General features: G+C 42.5%; 1 protein-coding gene across 5 annotated transcripts in view; it reads right to left on the reverse strand.

The window, feature by feature from the left end:
• RAB3IL1 (RAB3A interacting protein like 1) overlaps positions 1-20,415 on the reverse strand; it is a 51,194-nt gene that overhangs the window by 8,032 nt on the left and 22,747 nt on the right. For 2 of the 5 annotated variants that reach the window (XM_069738508.1, XM_069738505.1), the window contains 3 exons: positions 16,450-16,562; positions 16,172-16,195; positions 3,784-3,883 (listed from right to left, as the gene is read on the reverse strand). In XM_069738508.1, coding sequence (XP_069594609.1) covers positions 3,784-3,883; positions 16,172-16,195; positions 16,450-16,562 — 237 coding nt within the window. Of the gene's footprint in view, positions 1-3,783; positions 3,884-8,122; positions 8,329-16,171; positions 16,196-16,449; positions 16,563-20,415 lie in introns of those variants that run through there. The other 3 variants (XM_069738509.1, XM_069738506.1, XM_069738507.1) reach the window with 2 other exon arrangements.

Genomic DNA, 20,415 nt, shown 5'->3' on the forward strand with positions numbered 1-20,415 from the left:
TAAAAAGCAGAAACGTGCCTTCAGGAGCAAAATCATCTTCATGCATGACAATGCCCCATCTCATGCTGCAAAGAATACCTCTGAGTCATTGGCTGCTATGAGCATAAAGGAGATAAACTCGTGGTGTGGCCACCATCTTCACCTGACCTCAACCATACAGAGAACCTTTGGAGTATCATCAAGCAAAAGATCTATGAGGGTGGGAGGCAGTTCACATCAAAACAGCGGCTCTGGGAGGCGATTCTGACTTCATGCAAAGAAATACAAGCAGAAACTCTCCAAAAACTCACAAGTTTGATGGATGCAAGAATAGTGAAGGTGACATCAAAGAAGAATCATATGTTAACATGTAACTTGGCCTGTTAGGAGGTTTTGGAGTTAAATAGCTTTTTTGTTCAGTGAATGTGACCTCCTAATGCTGTAAATTCCACAAATGAGCATTTTCAGTTCCTTAAAACATATAAAATGTTTAGAAATTCTACTGTGCCTAATAATTTGGAACAGTGCGTTTTGAGTTTTTATTTATTTTGGAGATTATACTCCATATAAGCCTCCTTACTTTGACAAGCCAGAGATGGTATGTCACGCTCCATAAGGAGAAACGATACCCCTTAGACCCTAATCCAGAGCCTCTCACCTAGCCAAATTAGTTCTCATGCTTCGCACTGACGAGGGCAAACAGCTCGAAACACCGTGTCTGCGAATTGAGATACTACTTTGGCTTTTATCCTAAGTCATATTGCACGACTCGTTAAAGAGTTGATTGTGACTTGTAGGATCGCTACTTCCAACAGGTGGCGCTATAGAGTTTAAGTCCTCTTTTTCTCAGAAGAGGCAATTTGCATATCCAGAGAAGATGTAATCTATAAAGTACCTGATGTAAATCTTTATTTGCGATACTGGCTGAGTCTCAGCAGTACTGTGGTTCCTGTGTGGTCCGCAGTCTAATGATGGCTGGTAATAACAACTTCCAGTATCTCCTTACCATTCTTAAGGATATACTCGATGTGAATACTTTTCTGCCCAATGATGACAGAAGTATTCATGGCAATCTATTCATGATTAATCTTGCCTGAAGAAGGAGCCTCTGTGCTCTAAAAGCTTGCAAACATATTATTTTCTGGTTAGCCAATAAAGGTATCACTCCCAGAATACTTCTGTCATCATTGGGCAGAAAAGTATTCACATCGATTTTTCTGGCTAACACGGTACCACAATACAATTTGTTATTGTACATTAAGGATATACTGGAATTTTTGGAGTTGTGTTGTGAATTCTGTGGTCGAGCTCCCTCCTGTGGTCATGAGTGGTACTTCGGCTGGTTCTGTATATGAGCTTCCTCTGGTGGATGTGAGTGGGGCTGCGGCTTCTGAGTTTCCTTCCTCAGGTGACGACGTTAAGTCGTTAGGTGCTGCTCTATTTAACTCCACCTAGTTCTTTGTTCCTTGCCTCCAGTCAATGTTCCAGTATTGGTCTTGCTCTCTCCTGGATCGTCTTGTGGCCTGTCTGCCCTGCATAAGCTAAGTTCTGCTTGTGTTACTTTTGTTTGCTATTTTTTCTGTCCAGCTTGCTATATTGGTTTTTCTTGCTTGCTGGAAGCTCTGGGACGCAGAGGGAGCACCTCCGTGCCGTTAGTCGGTACGGAGGGTCTTTTTGCGCCCTCTGCGTGGTTGTTTGTAGGTTTTTGTGCTGACCGCAAAGCTATCTTTACTATCCTCGGTCTATTCAGTAAGTCGGGGCTCACTTTGCTAAAACCTATTTAATCTCTGTGTTTGTATTTTCATCTTTACTCACAGTCATTGTGTGTGGGGGGCTGCCTTTTCCTTTGGGGAATTTCTCTGAGGCAAGGTAGGCTTGTTTTTCTATCTTCAGGGCTAGCTAGTTTCTCAGGCTGTGCCCGAGGCGCCTAGGTCTGGTCAGGAGCGCTCCACGGCTACCTCTAGAGTGGTGTGATAGGATTAGGGATTGCGGTCAGCAGAGTTCCCACGTCTCAGAGCTCATCCTATGTTATTAGTAACTATCAGGTCACTTTGTGTGCTCTTAACCACCAGGTCCATTGTGTTTCTGAATCACCAGTTCATAACAGAGTTGTAAGTTCATGCTATACAATTGTTTGTGGGCTGACTTGACATTACAATTGATATTAAGCTTGGTTCCTGTATTTAAGTACATTGTGTTTCTTGTGTAAGATTCATGTACTCGTGTTTCTGGTGATGTATTCATGTACTGATGGAGGTTCTGGTGATGTATTCCTTTACTGATGGGGGTTCTGGTGATGTAGTCATGTACTGCTGGTGGGTTTGTTGATGTATTCATCTACTGATGGAGGTTCTAGTGATGAAGTCATGTACTTATGGTGGTTCTGGTGACATTTATTTGCTGATGATGTTTCTGGTGCCATATTCATGTACTATTGATGGCTCTAATACTCTAATTATGTACTGATGATGATTTTGGTTTCATATTCATGTACTGATGATGATTCGGGTGATGAATATATCACCAGAATCATCATCACTGCACGAATGCATCACCAGAGCCATCAGAAGTACATGAATGAAGCACCAAAACAACCATCACTACATGAATATGTCACCAAAACCGGAACATATCACCAGAACCACCATCAGTACATAAATATGCCACCAGAACCACTACCAGTTTTGTGCAAGCTTTGTTTCATGACACGCAAAAGCACTATCAAATGTATCCCTTTATCTATAATGGGGTCTGTCAAACAAAAATTAAACTTGTCAATCCAAATATGTAATTTATCTAAAAACATGCTGCTGTAACTAACAATATGTAGGGAGAAGAACGTGAACGTTCCACAATAAAGTCAACAAACACAGATCTAATACAAACAAATACATTTACGCAACACAGTTTATCAAGACACTGGATTTTTTCACCCTAGCCATAAAAATCCCTTATCTACTGTATAATACCTATGGTTCAAATACCCACATTAAAACAGATTAAATCTGCTAAAAAAGGGAGAGCTCTTCTGGATATACAACCAGAAACATTCCGTCCTTTCATACGACCTTATGTCTCAATGAAATGGCAATGACAGAAGCCATTCTGTGCTGATGGAGGAATGATGGCACCTCCTGGATTAAAGAAGAACTACCTCTTATTGGCTACTGTACAAACTGTTACATTATATAGAAACACTAATTAGGAATGGACAATTGAATTTCCATTTCTTCTATTACATTAATTTTCACTTCAGTTATTTTGAACCCAAATAACCTTCAAATGATGGAGCAATAATAAAGGATTTTAATCTGTATAACAATAATCTATTTTCCTGTAATTTTTAAAATACAATTAATTTAATTGCACTCTGATTATTTTGATCTGAATTATTCCTTTAGTATTTTTAGCCAATATTTATACAAAGAAAATGTTTTTGGAAACTGATATCTGTTTTTACCGCCAAAACTGCTATTTAAACAGCGCCTAGTGCTCACATTGTACGGACACCTGACAACCTGTTTGTGGATTGAGGAATTCTAATGAAGGTAATTAACTATTCGCACTGTACTCGCCTTTCTCCATCGGGTAGCACACCGGCAATCCGCCGCTCCACAGATCACTTAATGAATTCCAGCCAGACTGGCACAGCACGGGTGTTCACTACTCCAGTCTTACTGAATCGACCCCCATATTTAAGATATGCAAACGTGGCCACAAGATTCCAATAGCTTGCACTTTGCTGTGCTTTACGGAATTAGGGAGCAAAGATGGAAGGGCACCCTTCTTTTATCCAGCACTTACCCTGTACCGGCAGGAGGGTGAGATGAAGTAATAATTCCCAGAGTCTCCCAGCTTAATGCGGTGGCGGCAGGAACGTGACAAACCGCTGAGTGCACATTTCCTAAAATGAAGTAGATCAGCAGAAATGTAAGATTCTAGATACACAGTATTTTACTGTATATTGTAAAGATACGAAGGCGGGAAAAGGCTTCTTGAATGGAAGTATTTATTCTGAGTGCTTAGCCCTTTGATTTTTTCCTCTCAAGGTACAGTCAGACGGCCTTATTACTCGCAGCGCAATGCTCGGACTGGCCGTCGGCTCTTCTTACCTGAGAGTGACAGCCTGTATTTCTATGCAGTTGTCACGCTCAGGTTTTTAGCGCTACTGGCCAGTCTGTGTACTCGCGAGAGTAATATGGCCGTCTGACTGCCCCCTTAGAGATAGCAGCAAAGAGGGTGTTGTTCTCAGATCTGCAATGGAAAGGGAATGAAGTGACTAAAGTCTTATGGAAAGCAGAGAAAACAAGCTATAGACACGGAGAAAAGCACATGGAGAGGAAATAAGTGCAGTGTAAGCAAAAGAAAACAGCAGCACCCAGCATGTGATACTACATATTGCAGTATGTAGGTACAATTGCTGTCCCTTTGTCTGAGCTTCACTGAAATACCAAGATGGCAGTGATGATGGGGTTCTTCAATAGGGCCAGGGCTGCAATGGTAACCCATCGATGCTCTGCAGACGCATCACACGGGGCCAATAGGAGCCAATGCACATGAGCAATGGCAAGTATGTCATTTAAACAATGCGATTGACAGCAACATTTAAATGGTTAACAGCAGCAACTGGAGCTTGGCTCAGACTGCTGCTGATAGACAAAGATGCTGATTATGCAACATAGCTGATATCAGCCCCATGTGGAGAACTCTAACTGTGGAGTGGTGCTTTACACAGTCACTTTGATTGAATGCCTTTAATTAGTCTTAGGCCGGCGTCACACACAGCGTAAAACAATACGGTCCGTATATTACGGCCGTAATACGCTGAAAAGTCCCCAAAAAAATGGTCCGTTGCTCCTCCGTAGGCAGGCTGTGTCAGCGTTTTTTGCGCATGGCATCCTCCGTATGTAATCCGTATGGCATCCGTACTGCGTGGTTTTCTCGCAGGCTTGCAAAACCAACATACCGCTATAGAAGTGATCCATGTGTCCCAAAAAGAAAAGAATATATATATATATATATATATATATATATATATATGTCAGTAGACACATATATGTATATATATTAATACTTATTCCAGCGCTATACAGCTTGAAAGCCGGTAATTCAATTACCGGCTTTTTCTTTCTCCTTCATAAAACCCGACATGATTTGAGACATGGTTTACATACAGTAAACCATGTCTTCTCTCCATTTTTTTTGCAGATTCCACACTACTAATGTCAGTAGTGTGTATCTGCAAAATTTGGCCGTTCTAGCTCTTAAAATAAAGGGTTAACTGGCGGAAAAAATTGGCGTGGGCTCCCGCGCAATTTTCTCCGCCAGAGTAGTAAAGCCAGTGACTGAGGGCAGATATTAATAGCCTGGAGAGGGTCCACGGTTATTGGCCCCCCCCTGGCTAAAAATATCTGCCCCCAGCCACCCCAGAACAGGCACATCTGGAAGATGCGCCTATTCTGGCACTTGGCCACTCTCTTCCCATTCCCGTGTAGCGGTGGGATATGGGGTAATGAAGGGTTAATGCCACCTTGCTATTGTAAGGTGACATTAAGCCTAATTAATAATGGAGAGGCGTCAATTATGACACCTATCCATTATTAATCCAATTGTAGTGAAGGGTTAAATAAAACACAAACACATTCTTTAAAATTATTTTAATGAAATAAAAACAATGGTTGTTGTAGTATTTTATTCAACGCCCAATCCAGTCACTGAAGACCCTCGTTCTGTGAGTAAAGAAACATAATAAACCAACAATATACTTACCCTCCGCAGATCTGTAACGTCCAACGATGTAAATCCTTCTGAAGGGGTTAAAACATTTTGCAGCAAGGAGCTGTGCTAATGCAGGCTGCTCCTCGCTGCAAAACCCCAGGGAATGAGGCTAAAAATAGATCAATGATCTATATTTAGCATCATTTGCGGTGAGGCGCCCTCTGCTGGCTGTTCATAGATCGTGGGAAATTACCTAGAAAGCTCCCTGGCTCCCTGGCTTTCTAGGTAATTTCCCACGATCTATGAACAGCCAGCAGAGGGCGCCTCACCGCAAATGATGCTAAATATAGATCATTGATCTATTTTTAGCCTCATTCCCTGGGGTTTTGCAGCGAGGAGCAGCCTGCATTAGCACAGCTCCTTGCTGCAAAATGTTTTAACCCCTTCAGAAGGATTTACATCGTTGGACGTTACAGATCTGCGGAGGGTAAGTATATTGTTGGTTTATTATGTTTCTTTACTCACAGAACGAGGGTCTTCAGTGACTGGATTGGGCGTTGAATAAAATACTACAACAACCATTGTTTTTATTTCATTAAAATAATTTTAAAGAATGTGTTTGTGTTTTATTTAACCCTTCACTACAATTGGATTAATAATGGATAGGTGTCATAATTGACGCCTCTCCATTATTAATTAGGCTTAATGTCACCTTACAATAGCAAGGTGGCATTAACCCTTCATTACCCCATATCCCACCGCTACACGGGAATGGGAAGAGAGTGGCCAAGTGCCAGAATAGGCGCATCTTCCAGATGTGCCTGTTCTGGGGTGGCTGGGGGCAGATATTTTTAGCCAGGGGGGGGCCAATAACCGTGGACCCTCTCCAGGCTATTAATATCTGCCCTCAGTCACTGGCTTTACTACTCTGGCGGAGAAAATTGCGCGGGAGCCCACGCCAATTTTTTCCGCCAGTTAACCCTTTATTTTAAGAGCTAGAACGGCCAAATTTTGCAGATACACACTACTGACATTAGTAGTGTGGAATCTGCAAAAAAAATGGAGAGAAGACATGGTTTACTGTATGTAAACCATGTCTCAAATCATGTCGGGTTTTATGAAGGAGAAAGAAAAAGCCGGTAATTGAATTACCGGCTTTCAAGCTGTATAGCGCTGGAATAAGTATTAATATATATACATATATGTGTCTCACTGACATATATATATATATATATACCTATTCTATGTGTACACATTTATTATATCTATTGGACTGGAAGCTGTCAGTGTGATTTTACTGTACACCGCACTGAATTACCGGCTTTTCTCTCTAACAGCGCTGCGTATTTCTCGCAAGTCACACTGCTTGTCCGTGTGTAATCCGTATTTTTCACGCTTCCATAGACTTTCATTGGCGTATTTCTTGCGCAGTACGGTGACAAACGCAGCATGCTGCGATTTTGTACGGCCGTAGAAAGCCGTATAATACTGATCAGTAAAATACGGCAAATAGGAGCAGGGGCATAGAGAATAATTGTGCCGTATTTTTTGCGAGTTTTACGGACGTAGATTCTGCGCTCTTACGTCCGTAAAACTCGCATGTGTGACGGCGGCCTTAAAGTGAATGTCTGCCCTAGCATCATGCCATTTTTAGGGTTAACATGTTTTGCAGATTTTCCTATACTAATCTTATCTAATGGTGTGACAGCATAAACCTAGACCAGGCGATCTGAATATACGGCAACATGATGAAATACAGTCTACATTTACTGTATCCCGCTACACAATGTAGACACTACTGCCTTGGCTTGTTTCGTTTTTTGCCAGTATTTTGTATCACAATTTGTGCACATTGTTGCCATATTCCGGCCTGACAAGCCATCTCCTCTGATCCTTCTGCTCCGAGGCTACATTGTCATACTGAGTCGCTCCCAGCATTAAATCTTAGAAGTTATTATCATCTGAGACATTTCCAGCATATCAAGATTTCATGCCATAAACACCTGGAGCCTGTACCTATGGGAATAAAAGGGGTCCCCTATACCAACACTTAGCGCTTAGGAGAAGGGAAGGCCATACATGACGGTGACTCTCCCCATTGTAAATGCCATAAACTATGATGTACAGAGTCACAAGAATACAGTAGATGGCCCCTTGTAAAACTCATACACATCTTTCAGGAGTAACAAATAGGGGTAGGGATCTGAGATGTAGTTTTTATTGATACATTTTAGGATAGATGTGACATTTAAATAGATTTTTATTGTATTTTTAGAAAAGTGTGGCAATAAAAAACAATTCTGATGTTTCATTTTTTTTTCATTTTCTGTGTTTAAAGGGTATCTTTCAGCTGTTTTTTTGCTAACTGCAGCATAAGAGCAGCATAACGTAGAAAAGGAGACCCTGATTCCAACGATGTGTCACTTAGTTTAGTGGGTGCAGCAGTGGTGACACACTCAGAGATTTTAGATGTGGCATGTAGCAGAGCTCAGAAAGCTAACCCAGCCACACCAGGCTCTCTTGTGTACATTGTCTATTGATAATGAGCTGCTTTTCCGGGGAGGAGACGTGGTCGATCTAGCAGGTGCTTGAGCTGTAGTCCAGGCAGTGATAATGTCCAGGTGATAAAACCTTAATTGTAAGTAAACAACAGAACACAACCTGATCAGTGACAGATCCCTGATTTCTGTGTTTCAGCCCCTATCTCCTGCTGTCATCAGATTACACTGCAAAAACTTGTTGACAAATTCTCTTTAACACACAGTTTAAATCATTTTATAAACTGATAACTTGCATTTCTTCAAACACAGCAATACCAATTTTTTTTTATTCTTTGTTTTTGAATGAGGAAAATGGGAAGGGATTTAAATTTTTATATACACACAGTAGTTTGAGAAAGTCTTCACACCTTTGGCTTTTTAACTATTTTGTAACACATTACAACCGGTGTTTAATTATTTTTATAATCCGATTGGTGAGTGATGCGTCAGCGCTAAATAGTCTAAGTTGGTGACGTGAGAAAAATATAGGCAAAAATTACATTTATGAGATCAAATAACTAAAAATTGGCATGTGCATATGTAATCACCCCTTTTGTAATCACCCTCTAAAAATCTCTGGTGCAAGCAATTCCCTTCATAAGTTCCATGCTTGGTGACAGGACGTCCCCCTGTGTGCAATCTACAGTATCATGTAAATATTTGGGCACCCCTGGTCAAAGTTACTGTTTTTGTGAACAGTTAAGGCTACGTTCAGATTAGCATTGCGCGCCGCTGCGTCGGCGACGCAACGCACGACGCACGCAAAAACGCTGCGTTTTGCGACGCGTGCGTCGTTTTTTGACGAAAATCGGACGCAAGAAAAATGCAACTTGTTGCATTTTCTTGCGTCCGACGCTAGCGTCAAAAACGACGCACGTGTCGGAAAACGCAACAAGAAAAACGCATGCGTCCCCCATGTTAAACATAGGGGCGCATGACGCGTGCGTCGCCGCTGCGTCGCCCGCCGCTGCGTCGCCCGACGCAGCGTCGGGAAACGCTAATCTAAACGTAGCCTAAGCAAGTTGAAAATTAAACGATCTCTAAAAGGCCTAAAGATAAAGATGACACATTTATTTTGTATTTTAGGAAAAGAAAATATTTTCATATTTTACATTTTAAGGGTATGTTCACACAGTGCGTTTTTTACTGCGGAACCGCAGCGATTTTGCCGCTGCGGCTCCGCAGCTGTTTTCCATGCAGGGTACAGTACACTGTACCCTATGGAAAACAGGAACCACTGTGCACATGATGCGGGAATCGGGAAAAAAAGCCGCACTGAATAGCTGCGGTAAAAAAGAAGTACCATGTCACTTCTTTTTGCAAAACTGCAGCGGTTCTGCACCCATAGACCTCCATTGTGAGGTCAAACCCGCAGTAAAACCCGCAGATGAAAAATATATCTGCGGGTTTTACTGCGGTTTGTAGTGCAGAACCGCTGCAGTGTGGCTGCCCCCCCGTGCCCCAATCCCACCCCCCCATGCTCCGATGCCACCCCGTGCTCTGATGCCCTCCCCCGTGCTCCGACGCCCCCCCCCCCGTGCTCCGACGCCCCCCCGTGCCCTCATCTCCCCCCCTTATACTTACCCGGCCACCGTCCGGCCGTCTTCTCCCTAGGCGCCGCCATCTTGCAAAATGGCGGGCGCATGCGCAGTGCGCCCGCCGAATCTGCCGGCCGGCAGATTCGTTCCAAAGTGCATTTTGATCACTGAGATATAACCTATCTCAGTGATCAAAATAAAAAAAATAGTAAATGACCCCCCCCTTTGTCACCCCCATAGGTAGGGACAATAAAAAAATAAAGAATTTTTTTTTTTTCCACTAAGGTTAGAATAGGGTTAGGGGTAGGGTTAGGGGTAGGGTTAGGGTTAGGGTTAGGGGTAGGGTATTTTCAGCCATTTTAACCCTAAAAAACTCCCTAGAAAACACACAGACTCTGCATAGAAAACTGCATCAAAAAACGCACTAAAAAACGCATCAAAAAACGCACCAAAAAAAGGACCTGCGTTTTCTGTCAAGAGCTGCGGTTTTTAGTGCAGAAAAAAAAGGATGGAAATCAGGAACGTGTGAACATGGCCTAAAAATTAGCAAAAGGAAAGTGGGACAATGCAATAGTTTGGCACCTTGCATCATTAGTACATAGAAGCACCCCTTTTACAAATATCGCAGCTTGTAAACGCTTTCTGTAGCCAGCCAAGAGTCTTCCAGTTCTTGTTTAACGGATTTTCATCCATTCTTCCTTGGAGAATTCTTCCAGTTCCATCCAATGATGATTAGATCAGGGGACTGTGAGGGCTATTGTAAAACCTTGATCTTGCCCATTTTGAGGTCGTCTATTGTGGATTGACCTGTGTTTAGGATCATTATCCATATGTAGAAGCCATCCTTTATTCACCTTCAGCTTTTTTCTAGATGATTTTATGTTTGCATCAAGAATTTGTTGAAATTTAATTGAATCCATTCTTCCCTTTACCTGTGAAATGTTCTCCATGCCATTGGCTGCAATACATCCCAAATTATGATTACTTCACCTCCAAGCTTAATATTGGTGAGATGTTCTTTTCCTGAAATTCTGTGTCTTTTTCTCCACATATACCTTTGATCATTGTGGCCAAAGAGTTCTATTTTAACCTTATCGCGCCACAGGACTTGTTTCCAAAATACACCAGGTTTGTTTAGATGCTCTTTTGCATACTTCTGATGCTGAATTTTATGGTGAAGACACAGGAGAGGTTTTCTTCTGATTACTTTTCCATAAAAGCCATATTTGTGCAGGTATCTTGGAACAGTAGAATGATGTACCACAACTTCAGAGTCTGCTAAACCTTTCTGAAGTTCTTTTGCAGTCAAGCGGGGAATCTGATTTGCCTCTTTAACAATCCTACAAGCAGCTCCTCACTGACATTTAGCTTGGTCTTCCAGACCTTATCTTGACCTCCACTATTACCGTTAACTGTCATTTGTTAATTACATTTCAAACAGAGGAAAGAGCAACTTGAAAACTCTTTGCTATTTTCTTATAGCCTTCTCCTGCTTTGTGGGCCTTCACCATTTTCTTTTTCAGAGTGCTAGGCAGCTTCTTAGAAGAAGCCATTGCGGCTATTTTTTGGCACAACGTTAGAGGAGGCTGGGGTTTGATAAAGCTGCAAAATTTGCATCACCTGAACTTTCCTAATGATGATAGTGAACAAGCCACAACTTTAACAGGCTAAATAAAGTCTGAAACCTTGATCAAAGTTATGAGCACACAAATCTCCAAGAGCATCAGCCCATTTTCCCTTTTGTAATTTTTAAAATGCAAAAAATTAATTACAATATATATATATATATATATATATATATATATATATATCTCCTAAAGTGTAAAATGTGTCATCTTTAACTTTAGCCATTTTAGATAGAATGTCATATTCAACTTGCTTAACTGTTCGCAATGATAGTCATTTTGACCAGGGGTACCCAAACTTTTACATGCCACTGTAAGTGTCACATGGTCTGTCAGTATATACACACCTTTCTGAAAGGCCACGGAGACTGCAACATCATTAAGTAAGAGGCACCCCATGAAGACCAAGGAGATCTCCAAACAAGTCAGGGACAAAGTGGTTGAGAAGGGCAAGCACCATCAAATCCATTATCATCAAATGGAAAGAACATGGTACCACAACAAACCTGCCACCTCCAACAAAAACTCTCAGCCCAGGCAAGGAGGGCATTTATCAGAGAGACAGCACAGAGACCAAAGGTAACCCTGAAATAGCTGCAGAGTTTACAAGCAGAGACTGGAGCATCTGTCCATACGACCACAATAAGCCGTATACTCCATAGAGATGGCCTTGATGTAGGAGAGGGCAGAAAAAAAGCCTAATTACTTACATTAAAAAGTTTTAGTTCGCAAAAAGATATTCCCCAAATGTATGGAGGAGGGTGTTGTGGTCAGATGAGATCAAAATGGAACTTTTTGACCACCAAAGTAAACGCTATGTCTGGATCCAAACCAACACAGCTCATCACCCCAAGAACACCACAAAGAAACACATGGTGGCAGCATCAAGCTTGGGGAAAACGGTCTGACGGTAAATGATAAAATGTGCTTCTATTGTATGATACAACCATAATATTCCAAAAAGAGTATGAACAAAACGCTAACTCTACATGAAGCGGTCACCAGTCAGTATGTGTACAGTACAGACACAGAGGGCTACTAAGCGCATGGAGGGTGCGTGAACAAATGCTACGAGGGTCCTGATTTTGAAGAAAATTTTGTATGTGCAAAAAGGGAAGTTCGATAAGTTAGGGGGGGCGATAGGCCAGTCTAAAAAAAATGTGATTTTAGGCAACGCTTAAAACTGTGTATATTGGGAATTAATCAAATTGTCTTGGGTAGTGCATTCCATTGAATTGGTGCAGCCTGTGAAGACATTGCATGGTGAATAAGCCTCTGTACCTTGCCATACGAGAGCTGGTATCTCACTCTCAGCAAGGAGAAACAATACCCCTTAGACCTCAGTCCAGAGGCTCTCACCTAGCCAAATCAGTTCTCATACTTTGCACTGACGAGGGGCAATTCCCTGAAACACCGTGTCTGTAAATAGAGATTCTGATTTAGCTTCTATCCTAAGTCACATTTCAAGGCTTGTTAACCAGTTGATAGTGCCTTGTAGGATTGCTGCTTCCAACAGGTAGCACTATAGAGTTCAAGTCCTCTTCCTCTCTGAAGAGGCATTTTACATATGGTATTTTGTAGTAATGCAGGGGTGATGTCAGGAGAAGAAGTGTATAATTTGGTGTCATCTACTATATAATTGTCTAAGGGTCACTTCCGTCTGTCTGTCTGTCTTTCTGTCATGGATATTCATTGGTCGCGGCCTCTGTCTGTCATGGAAATCCAAGTCGCTGATTGGTCGCGGCAAAACAGACACGACCAATCAGCGACCGGCACAGTCCGGTGGAAAAATGGCCGCTCCTTCCTCCCCGCAGTCAGTGACCGCTCCATACTCACCTCCAGTCAGCCCTCACACAGGGTTAATGCCAGCGTTAATGGACCGCGGTGTAACGCACTCCATTAACGCAGCTATTAACCCTGTGTGACCAACTTTTTACTATTGATGATGCGTATGCAGCATCAATAGTAAAAAGATCTAATGTTACAAATAATAATAATAAAAAAAAAGGTTATTCTCACCCTCCGCCGTCGCGTCCTCTCCTCGGCAGTGCAAGCGGCAGGTTCCGGGGCCAAGGATGCTATGCGAGAAGGACCTTCCATGACGTCACGGTCATGTAACCGCGACGTCATCACAGGTCCTGCGCTCATACCAACCCTGGGACCTGAAGCTGCCGCGTGCACCACACACAGGCGACAGGACTACAAGGGGCCCTCGGATGGTGAGTATATGTTTATTTTTTATTTTAAGTCTTTTTTAACCTGTTACATACGTGGCTGGGCAACATACTACATGGTTGGGCAACATACTACGTGACTGGGCAATATACTACGTGGCTGGGCAATATACTACGTGACTGAACAATATACTACGTGACTGGGCAATATACTACGTGACTGGGCAATATACTACGTGACTGGGCAATATACTACGTCGCTGGGCAATATACTACGTGACTGGGCAATATACTACGTGACTGGGCAATATACTATGTGACTGGGCAATATACTACGTGGCTGGGCAATATACTACGTGACTGGGCAATATACTATGTGACTGGGCAATATACTACGTGGCTGGGCAATATACTATGTGACTGGGCAATATACTACGTGTCTGTGCTGTATACTACGTGGCTCTGCGCTGTATACTACATCGCTGTGGAATATACTACGTGGCTGAGCTATATACTAAGTGATTGGGCAATATACTACGTGACTGGGCAATATACTTCGTGGCTGGGCAATATACTATGTGGCTGGGCAATATACTACGTCACTGGGCAATATACTACGTAGCTGGGCAATATACTACGTGACTGGGCAATATACTACGTGACTGGGCAATATACTACGTGTCTGTGCTGTATACTACGTGGCTCTGCACTGTATACTACATCGCTGTGGAATATACTACGTGGCTGGACTATATACTAAGTGACTGGGCAATATACTACGTGACTGGGCAATATACTATGTGGCTGGGCAATATACTACGTCACTGGGCAATATACTACGTAGCTGGGCAATATAGTACGTGGTTGGGCAATATAATATGCGGCTGTGCAATATACTACGTGGACATGCATATTCTAGAATACCCGATGCGTTAGAATCGGGCCACCATCTAGTAAGGAATAAAGATGGTACTGAACAATGAATTTACTGATTGTTTGTCCAATATTGTTTTTCTTGAGCGAAACCTGTGTCAGTCTGTCAGTGATTTGAGAATAGGACGGAGGTTCACCTTCAAAGCATACTGCTAAGACAACACTTGAGTGGTTTCAGGGGAAACGTGTAAATGCTGTGGAGTGGCCTGATCAAAGCCCAGACCTTCATCCAATGGAGAATCTGTGGTCAGACTTGAAGACTGCTGTTCACCAGAGGAAACTATCGAACCTGAAGAAGCTGTAGCAGTTTTGTCCTGGAATGGGAGGAATGGGCAAAAATCCCAGTGGCCAGATGTGGAAAGCTCATAGAGACTTTCAGCTGTAATTGCTGCAAAAGGAGGCTCTACCAAGTGCTGACTTTAGGAGTGTGAATAGTTATACACACTGAAGTTTTCAGTTATTTTCTCTTATTTGTTGTTTGCTTCACAATAAAAAGAAAAACAAATGTTCATAGTTGTAGGCATGTTCTTTACATGAACTGGTGCAAACCCTACAAAACAGTGAAATTCCAGTTTGTAAGGTAGTAAAACACGAAAAATGCCAAGGGGGTGATAACTTTCACAAGCCACTGTATATATTTATTTTATTTTATTTTTTTTTTTTACTTTACTTTTTAGTTCCCCTTAGGGGACTTGAACCTGCAAAATGATTTGATCGCTTATACTACATGTATGTACAGCAATACCACAGTGCTCCCTGTAATTGCCATTAAAGTGACATTTAAATGCCACTGTCAGTGATTGACAGTGGCATCTAAATGGTTAATAGCAGCACTATGGAAGCTCGCTTCTGGTGCTGCGGCCCCCTGAGCCCACTCTGTACACAAAGCACCGATTTGTAACGGGTGGTGAAGGTTTTAAACAATTAATCAGCACAAAATTTTGACCTATTTAAAGGTCTGTAAATAATTAGTTTATCACAACAACATGATTGTTTCATACCAATGGAGATCTGATGGATCAGTTGAGCCATTTTTGGGATATGGTTTCACATCAGATAATTATTCCTGATCCTAAATGCATCACATTTAATGTCAGTAATGAGGGAACACATGGGAAGTTCTTTTGACATGAAATAAACCATATTGATAGCATTAATTATTACATTTACAGTGATACTTTCTCCATGAACAAAAATTAATAATAATTGGATTTTAGTCTTTGCACCAGTCGTGGGATTAACCACCAATGTAGCAGTTCCCCTGGCCATTCAACTGTGATACAAGCACTGGGCTGACGGCTAGATCTCCAGACGTGAAAGCTGTGCTTGGCCAAGGATTGTGTTCTCTATGGGGAGAGCATCTTTAGATGACTTTACACTGGAGCAAATAGATCTGTATTATCGGGAAAGAAAAATGGCCAATACATTGGGTCCTCCAACGAGTAGTTCCCCCAAATGTAACAAAACAAAACTGGTTAATCAAATGAGCATTGGTCTAATGCCAGGAGCATGCAGGTTATCTGTGGTGGAATATGCAGAAACATACAAGTTAGTGATGCACCTTATTAGCTCTTTAGTTACTGGAGTAGAAACAATCAAACAAGCCATTCACTTATTATCACAGCTCATCAGTGGATTAATACAAGTTTCCTTTCTGAACTTACATTAAAACCTCCACCCGACTTCCACTGAAAGGGAAAACAGAAAGACAAAAATATGGCAGCGGTCAGCGGCAGACTACACGATTGGCCCCAACATGATCTAGCGCCAAAGACATAACTTTAGGAGAGGTAGAGGTAGCACCGGGGACCCGAAAAGGCCTCCAAAAGCCTCTCTGCCACATAAGACACCGGTATTATAAGCGTCACATGGTGAATTACCCCGCCATGCAGAGTAGTGTATTTTTCTTTTTGGCATTATTTAGATTTTTCTATGTATTTACCTTGGACCTCCACGTTCTACGGCTGATGCTTTCACAACGGGTAGAGTTGGCTGTGTCACAGGCTCTACCGATAAAGTGTTATCTTCTACAGCAATGAGAACCTGCTCCGACAGCTGTGAAATGTAAAAAATAAGTAATGAAATTATATATATATATATATATATATATATATATATATCATATTTATCACCTATATCAAAGTGATATCTTCCAAGCAATATAGAGTGATGCTTTAGCGTCAACATATTCTGCAGCACTTTACAATTAAGCGGTAACATGTGCGGAGAATAAGAATCACATAGGTCACCAGTTACAGGAGGAACGAGCCGTGCTGCTCACTAGCTTACAATCTATAAGGAAATGGTAGAACGTGCTGTCATGTATGATTCAGCCATTATTATAATAAGTAGGGGCTATGATATAAAGCTGCATGATCCGGTCATCAGCCACGATCTGGCTCACTACAGTTACCAAGTGCTATTGGGGGGCACAGAGCTAATGGAGACAGATGAAAAAGCGGGACCAGATTCTGAAGAAAATTTAGGAAGGGTCAACAGGGAAGAGTTAGATGAGCGAAGTGTCTAAAGCAGAGGCGTAGCTAGGGTTTCAACTTAGGGGGGGGCGAAACACCTGAGTGGGCCCCTAACCAGCTAACCCTGATTACAACTACGGTTGCGCACTCTAATTGTGAATATAGTGGAACCTCAGAATATGACCGCGCTGTTATTGAAAATAAATCTATAGACAAAAACAAACATTGATTTTACTGCCATATTGTGACCATATAGTGGTAGATACCAGTTCTGCAGACCATGAAAGAGATTACACTACAGTCATAGATGGAGACTAAGGGTATATGCACACGTCAGGATTTCTTGCAGAAATTTCCTGAAGAAAACCGGAAATTTTCTGCAAGAAATCCGCATTTTTTTTTTGTTTGTTTTTTCCCCGTTTTTTTCTCGTTTTTTTTTTTTTAGCATTTTGCAAGCGAAATTAGCTTGCAGAATGCTAAAGTTTTCCAAGCGATCTGTAGCATTGCTTGAAAAACTGACTGACAGGTTGGTCACACTTGTCAAACATACTGTTTGACAAGTGTGACCAACTTTTTACTATAGATGCTGCCTATGCAGCATCTATAGTAAAAGGTAGAATGTTTAAAAATAATAAAATAAAAATAAAAAAAATGGTTATACTTACCTGCAAACAGCCAATCTCCTCAGTGGCGTCCGTTCCTATAGATGGTGTGTGTGTGCAGGACCTTCGATGACGTCGCGGTCACGCGACCAATCACAAGACGGCGACGTCATCGCAGGTCCTTCACACAGAGCATCTATAGGAATGGAACCGGCAGCATGCACCGCTGAGAGGCGGGAAGACTCCGGGGGCCATCGAGGGTGAGTAGATCACTATTTTTTATTTTAATTCTTTTTTTTTTACCAATTATATGGTGCCCAGTCCGTGGAGGAGAGTCTCGTCTCCTCCACCCTGGGTACCAACCGCACATAATCTTCTTACTTCCCGCATGGTCTGCACAGCCCCATGCGGAAAGTAAGCAGATCAATGCACTCCTAGGTGTGCGGAATCCCCGCAATTCCACAAATTTAATGAACATGTTGCTTTTTTTTCCCGCAATGCGATTTTTTTCGCGGAAAAAAATGCAACATTTGCACTAGAAATGCGGAATACACTGTAAATAATAGGAGGCATATGTAAGCGTTTTTTTTCACGTTTTTATAGCGAAAAACCGCAAAAAAAACGCAAAAAATACTGAACGTGTGCACATGGCCTTACAGCTGATGTTTTCTCTGATGGAGTCATTCACTTTCCCATCTTTTCCATCTGGCACACACTGACATGACAACAACACATCTGACTCCTCACATTTCCTGCACTGTCCCCATCTTTCCCCAATCTGTACAAACTCCTCATCCTGCTGATATCCCAATACTGAGCCGCTGCTGGCATATGTGTCCCTATTACTGCACCTACTGTGTGGTACAATAATGGCTCCTCTTACCGCCCCACATAATAATGCCACCGCTGTGTGCCCCTTACATAGTAATAATGACTCCTTTGTGCTTTCTGGAGAGTAAAATTGCCTCCTAGAAAATATTAATGCCCTTTGCTAGTGCCCTCCACATTTTTGACCTAGAAAGTAATAATACCCCATATGCAACTTTGATGGTCACAATACTCTGAGTGCCCCTATAACAATAATCTTAAGTGCCCACTTAACATTTAATAATGTCCCCTAAGTTCCCCATGTACTGCTCCATTATACACAGTATGGTGAGCTCAAAGCTTCCATATACACAGTATAAGGCCCCCACAGCTCCCCTATACACAGTATTATGATTCTACAACTCCCCAATACACCGTATGATGTTCCCACTGCTCCCCTTTACACAGTATGATGTTCCCACTGCTCCCCTATAGAAAGTATAAGCCCAATGCTCCCCTTTACACAGTATAATGCTGACAGAGCTCCACTATAGAAGGTATAATGACCCCCAGAGCCAACTATATACAGTGTTATTGGCCAACAGCTCTCATATGCACAATTTAATGCCTTCACAGTTCACTATACAAAGTATGGTGGGCCCACAGCTCCCTTATACACAGTATGATTGGCCCGCAGCTCCCTTATACACAGTATGACTGGCCAGAAGCTCCCTTATACACAGTATGATGGGTCCGCAGCTCCCGTATACACAGTATGATTGGCCCGCAGCTCCCTTATACACAGTATGATGGGCCTGCAGCTCCCGTATACACAGTATGATTGGCCCGCAGCTCCCTTATACACAGTATGATTAGCCCGCAGCTCCCTTATACACAGTATGATTGGCCCGCAGCTCCCTTATACACAGTATGATTGGCCCGCAGCTCCCTTATACACAGTATGACTGGCCAGAAGCTCCCTTATACACAGTATGATGGGCCCGCAGCTCCCGTATACACAGTATGATTGGCCCGCAGCTCCCTTATACACAGTATGATGGGCCCGCAGCTCCCGTATACACAGTATGATTGGCCCGCAGCTCCCTTATACACAGTATGATTAGCCCGCAGCTCCCTTATACACAGTATGATTGGCCAGCAGCTCCCGTATACACAGTATGATTGGCCCGCAGCTCCCTTATACACAATATAATTAGCCCGCAGCTCCCTTATACACAGTATAATTGGCCAGCAGCTCCCGTATACACAGTATGATTGGCCAGCAGCTCCCGTATACACAGTATGATTAGCCCGCAGCTCCCTTATACACAGTATGATTAGCCCGCAGCTCCCTTATACACAGTATGATTGGCCAGCAGCTCCCGTATACACAGAATGATTGGCCCGCAGCTCCCTTATACACAGTTTGATTGGCCCGCAGCTCCCTTATACACAATATGATGGGCCCGCAGCGCCCGATCTTGATTTGGCAGTCTGCAGTCATATAAAGTGACTGCAGACATTTATTCCAAGCCTTTATCAACTTTATAGTAAAAAATTGCTTATTATTAAATTATTAAAGCACCTCTCTAGCAGGTTTTTTTTCTACCGCTGGAATGGTGCTTTAAGCGCACTATTTTGTGGCACTGCTGCAGTGCGGCGGCTCAAACTTGTGAGCGCAGCTTCTGACTGGCCAGAAGTGAGAAGCTATGTCACAAGCGCTCAATGTAAGACTATGAGAGCGAGGAACATACCAGAACGAGGCTCCCATAGACTTACATGATTAGTGACCTCTGCACCGCTCCATGAAACACTGCGGTGAAAACCGATGAAAACCCCTGAAGGTGAGTATTAGACAGGGGGCAGGGGACTTGGATTTTCAGCTCCGCTCCAGCAGTGAAATAAAAAAAAAATACTGGAGTGGTGCTGTAAATGTGATGCAGCTCTTGGTTACTGTATGGGGCTTCTTATACTAATACTCATAAAAGACCCAGGTGGTACGTATCAAAAGCCCCCTACCCCCCC

This window comes from Ranitomeya imitator, chromosome 9 (genome assembly GCF_032444005.1).
Source record: "Ranitomeya imitator isolate aRanImi1 chromosome 9, aRanImi1.pri, whole genome shotgun sequence".
In the NCBI taxonomy this organism is placed as follows: Eukaryota; Metazoa; Chordata; class Amphibia; order Anura; family Dendrobatidae; genus Ranitomeya; species Ranitomeya imitator.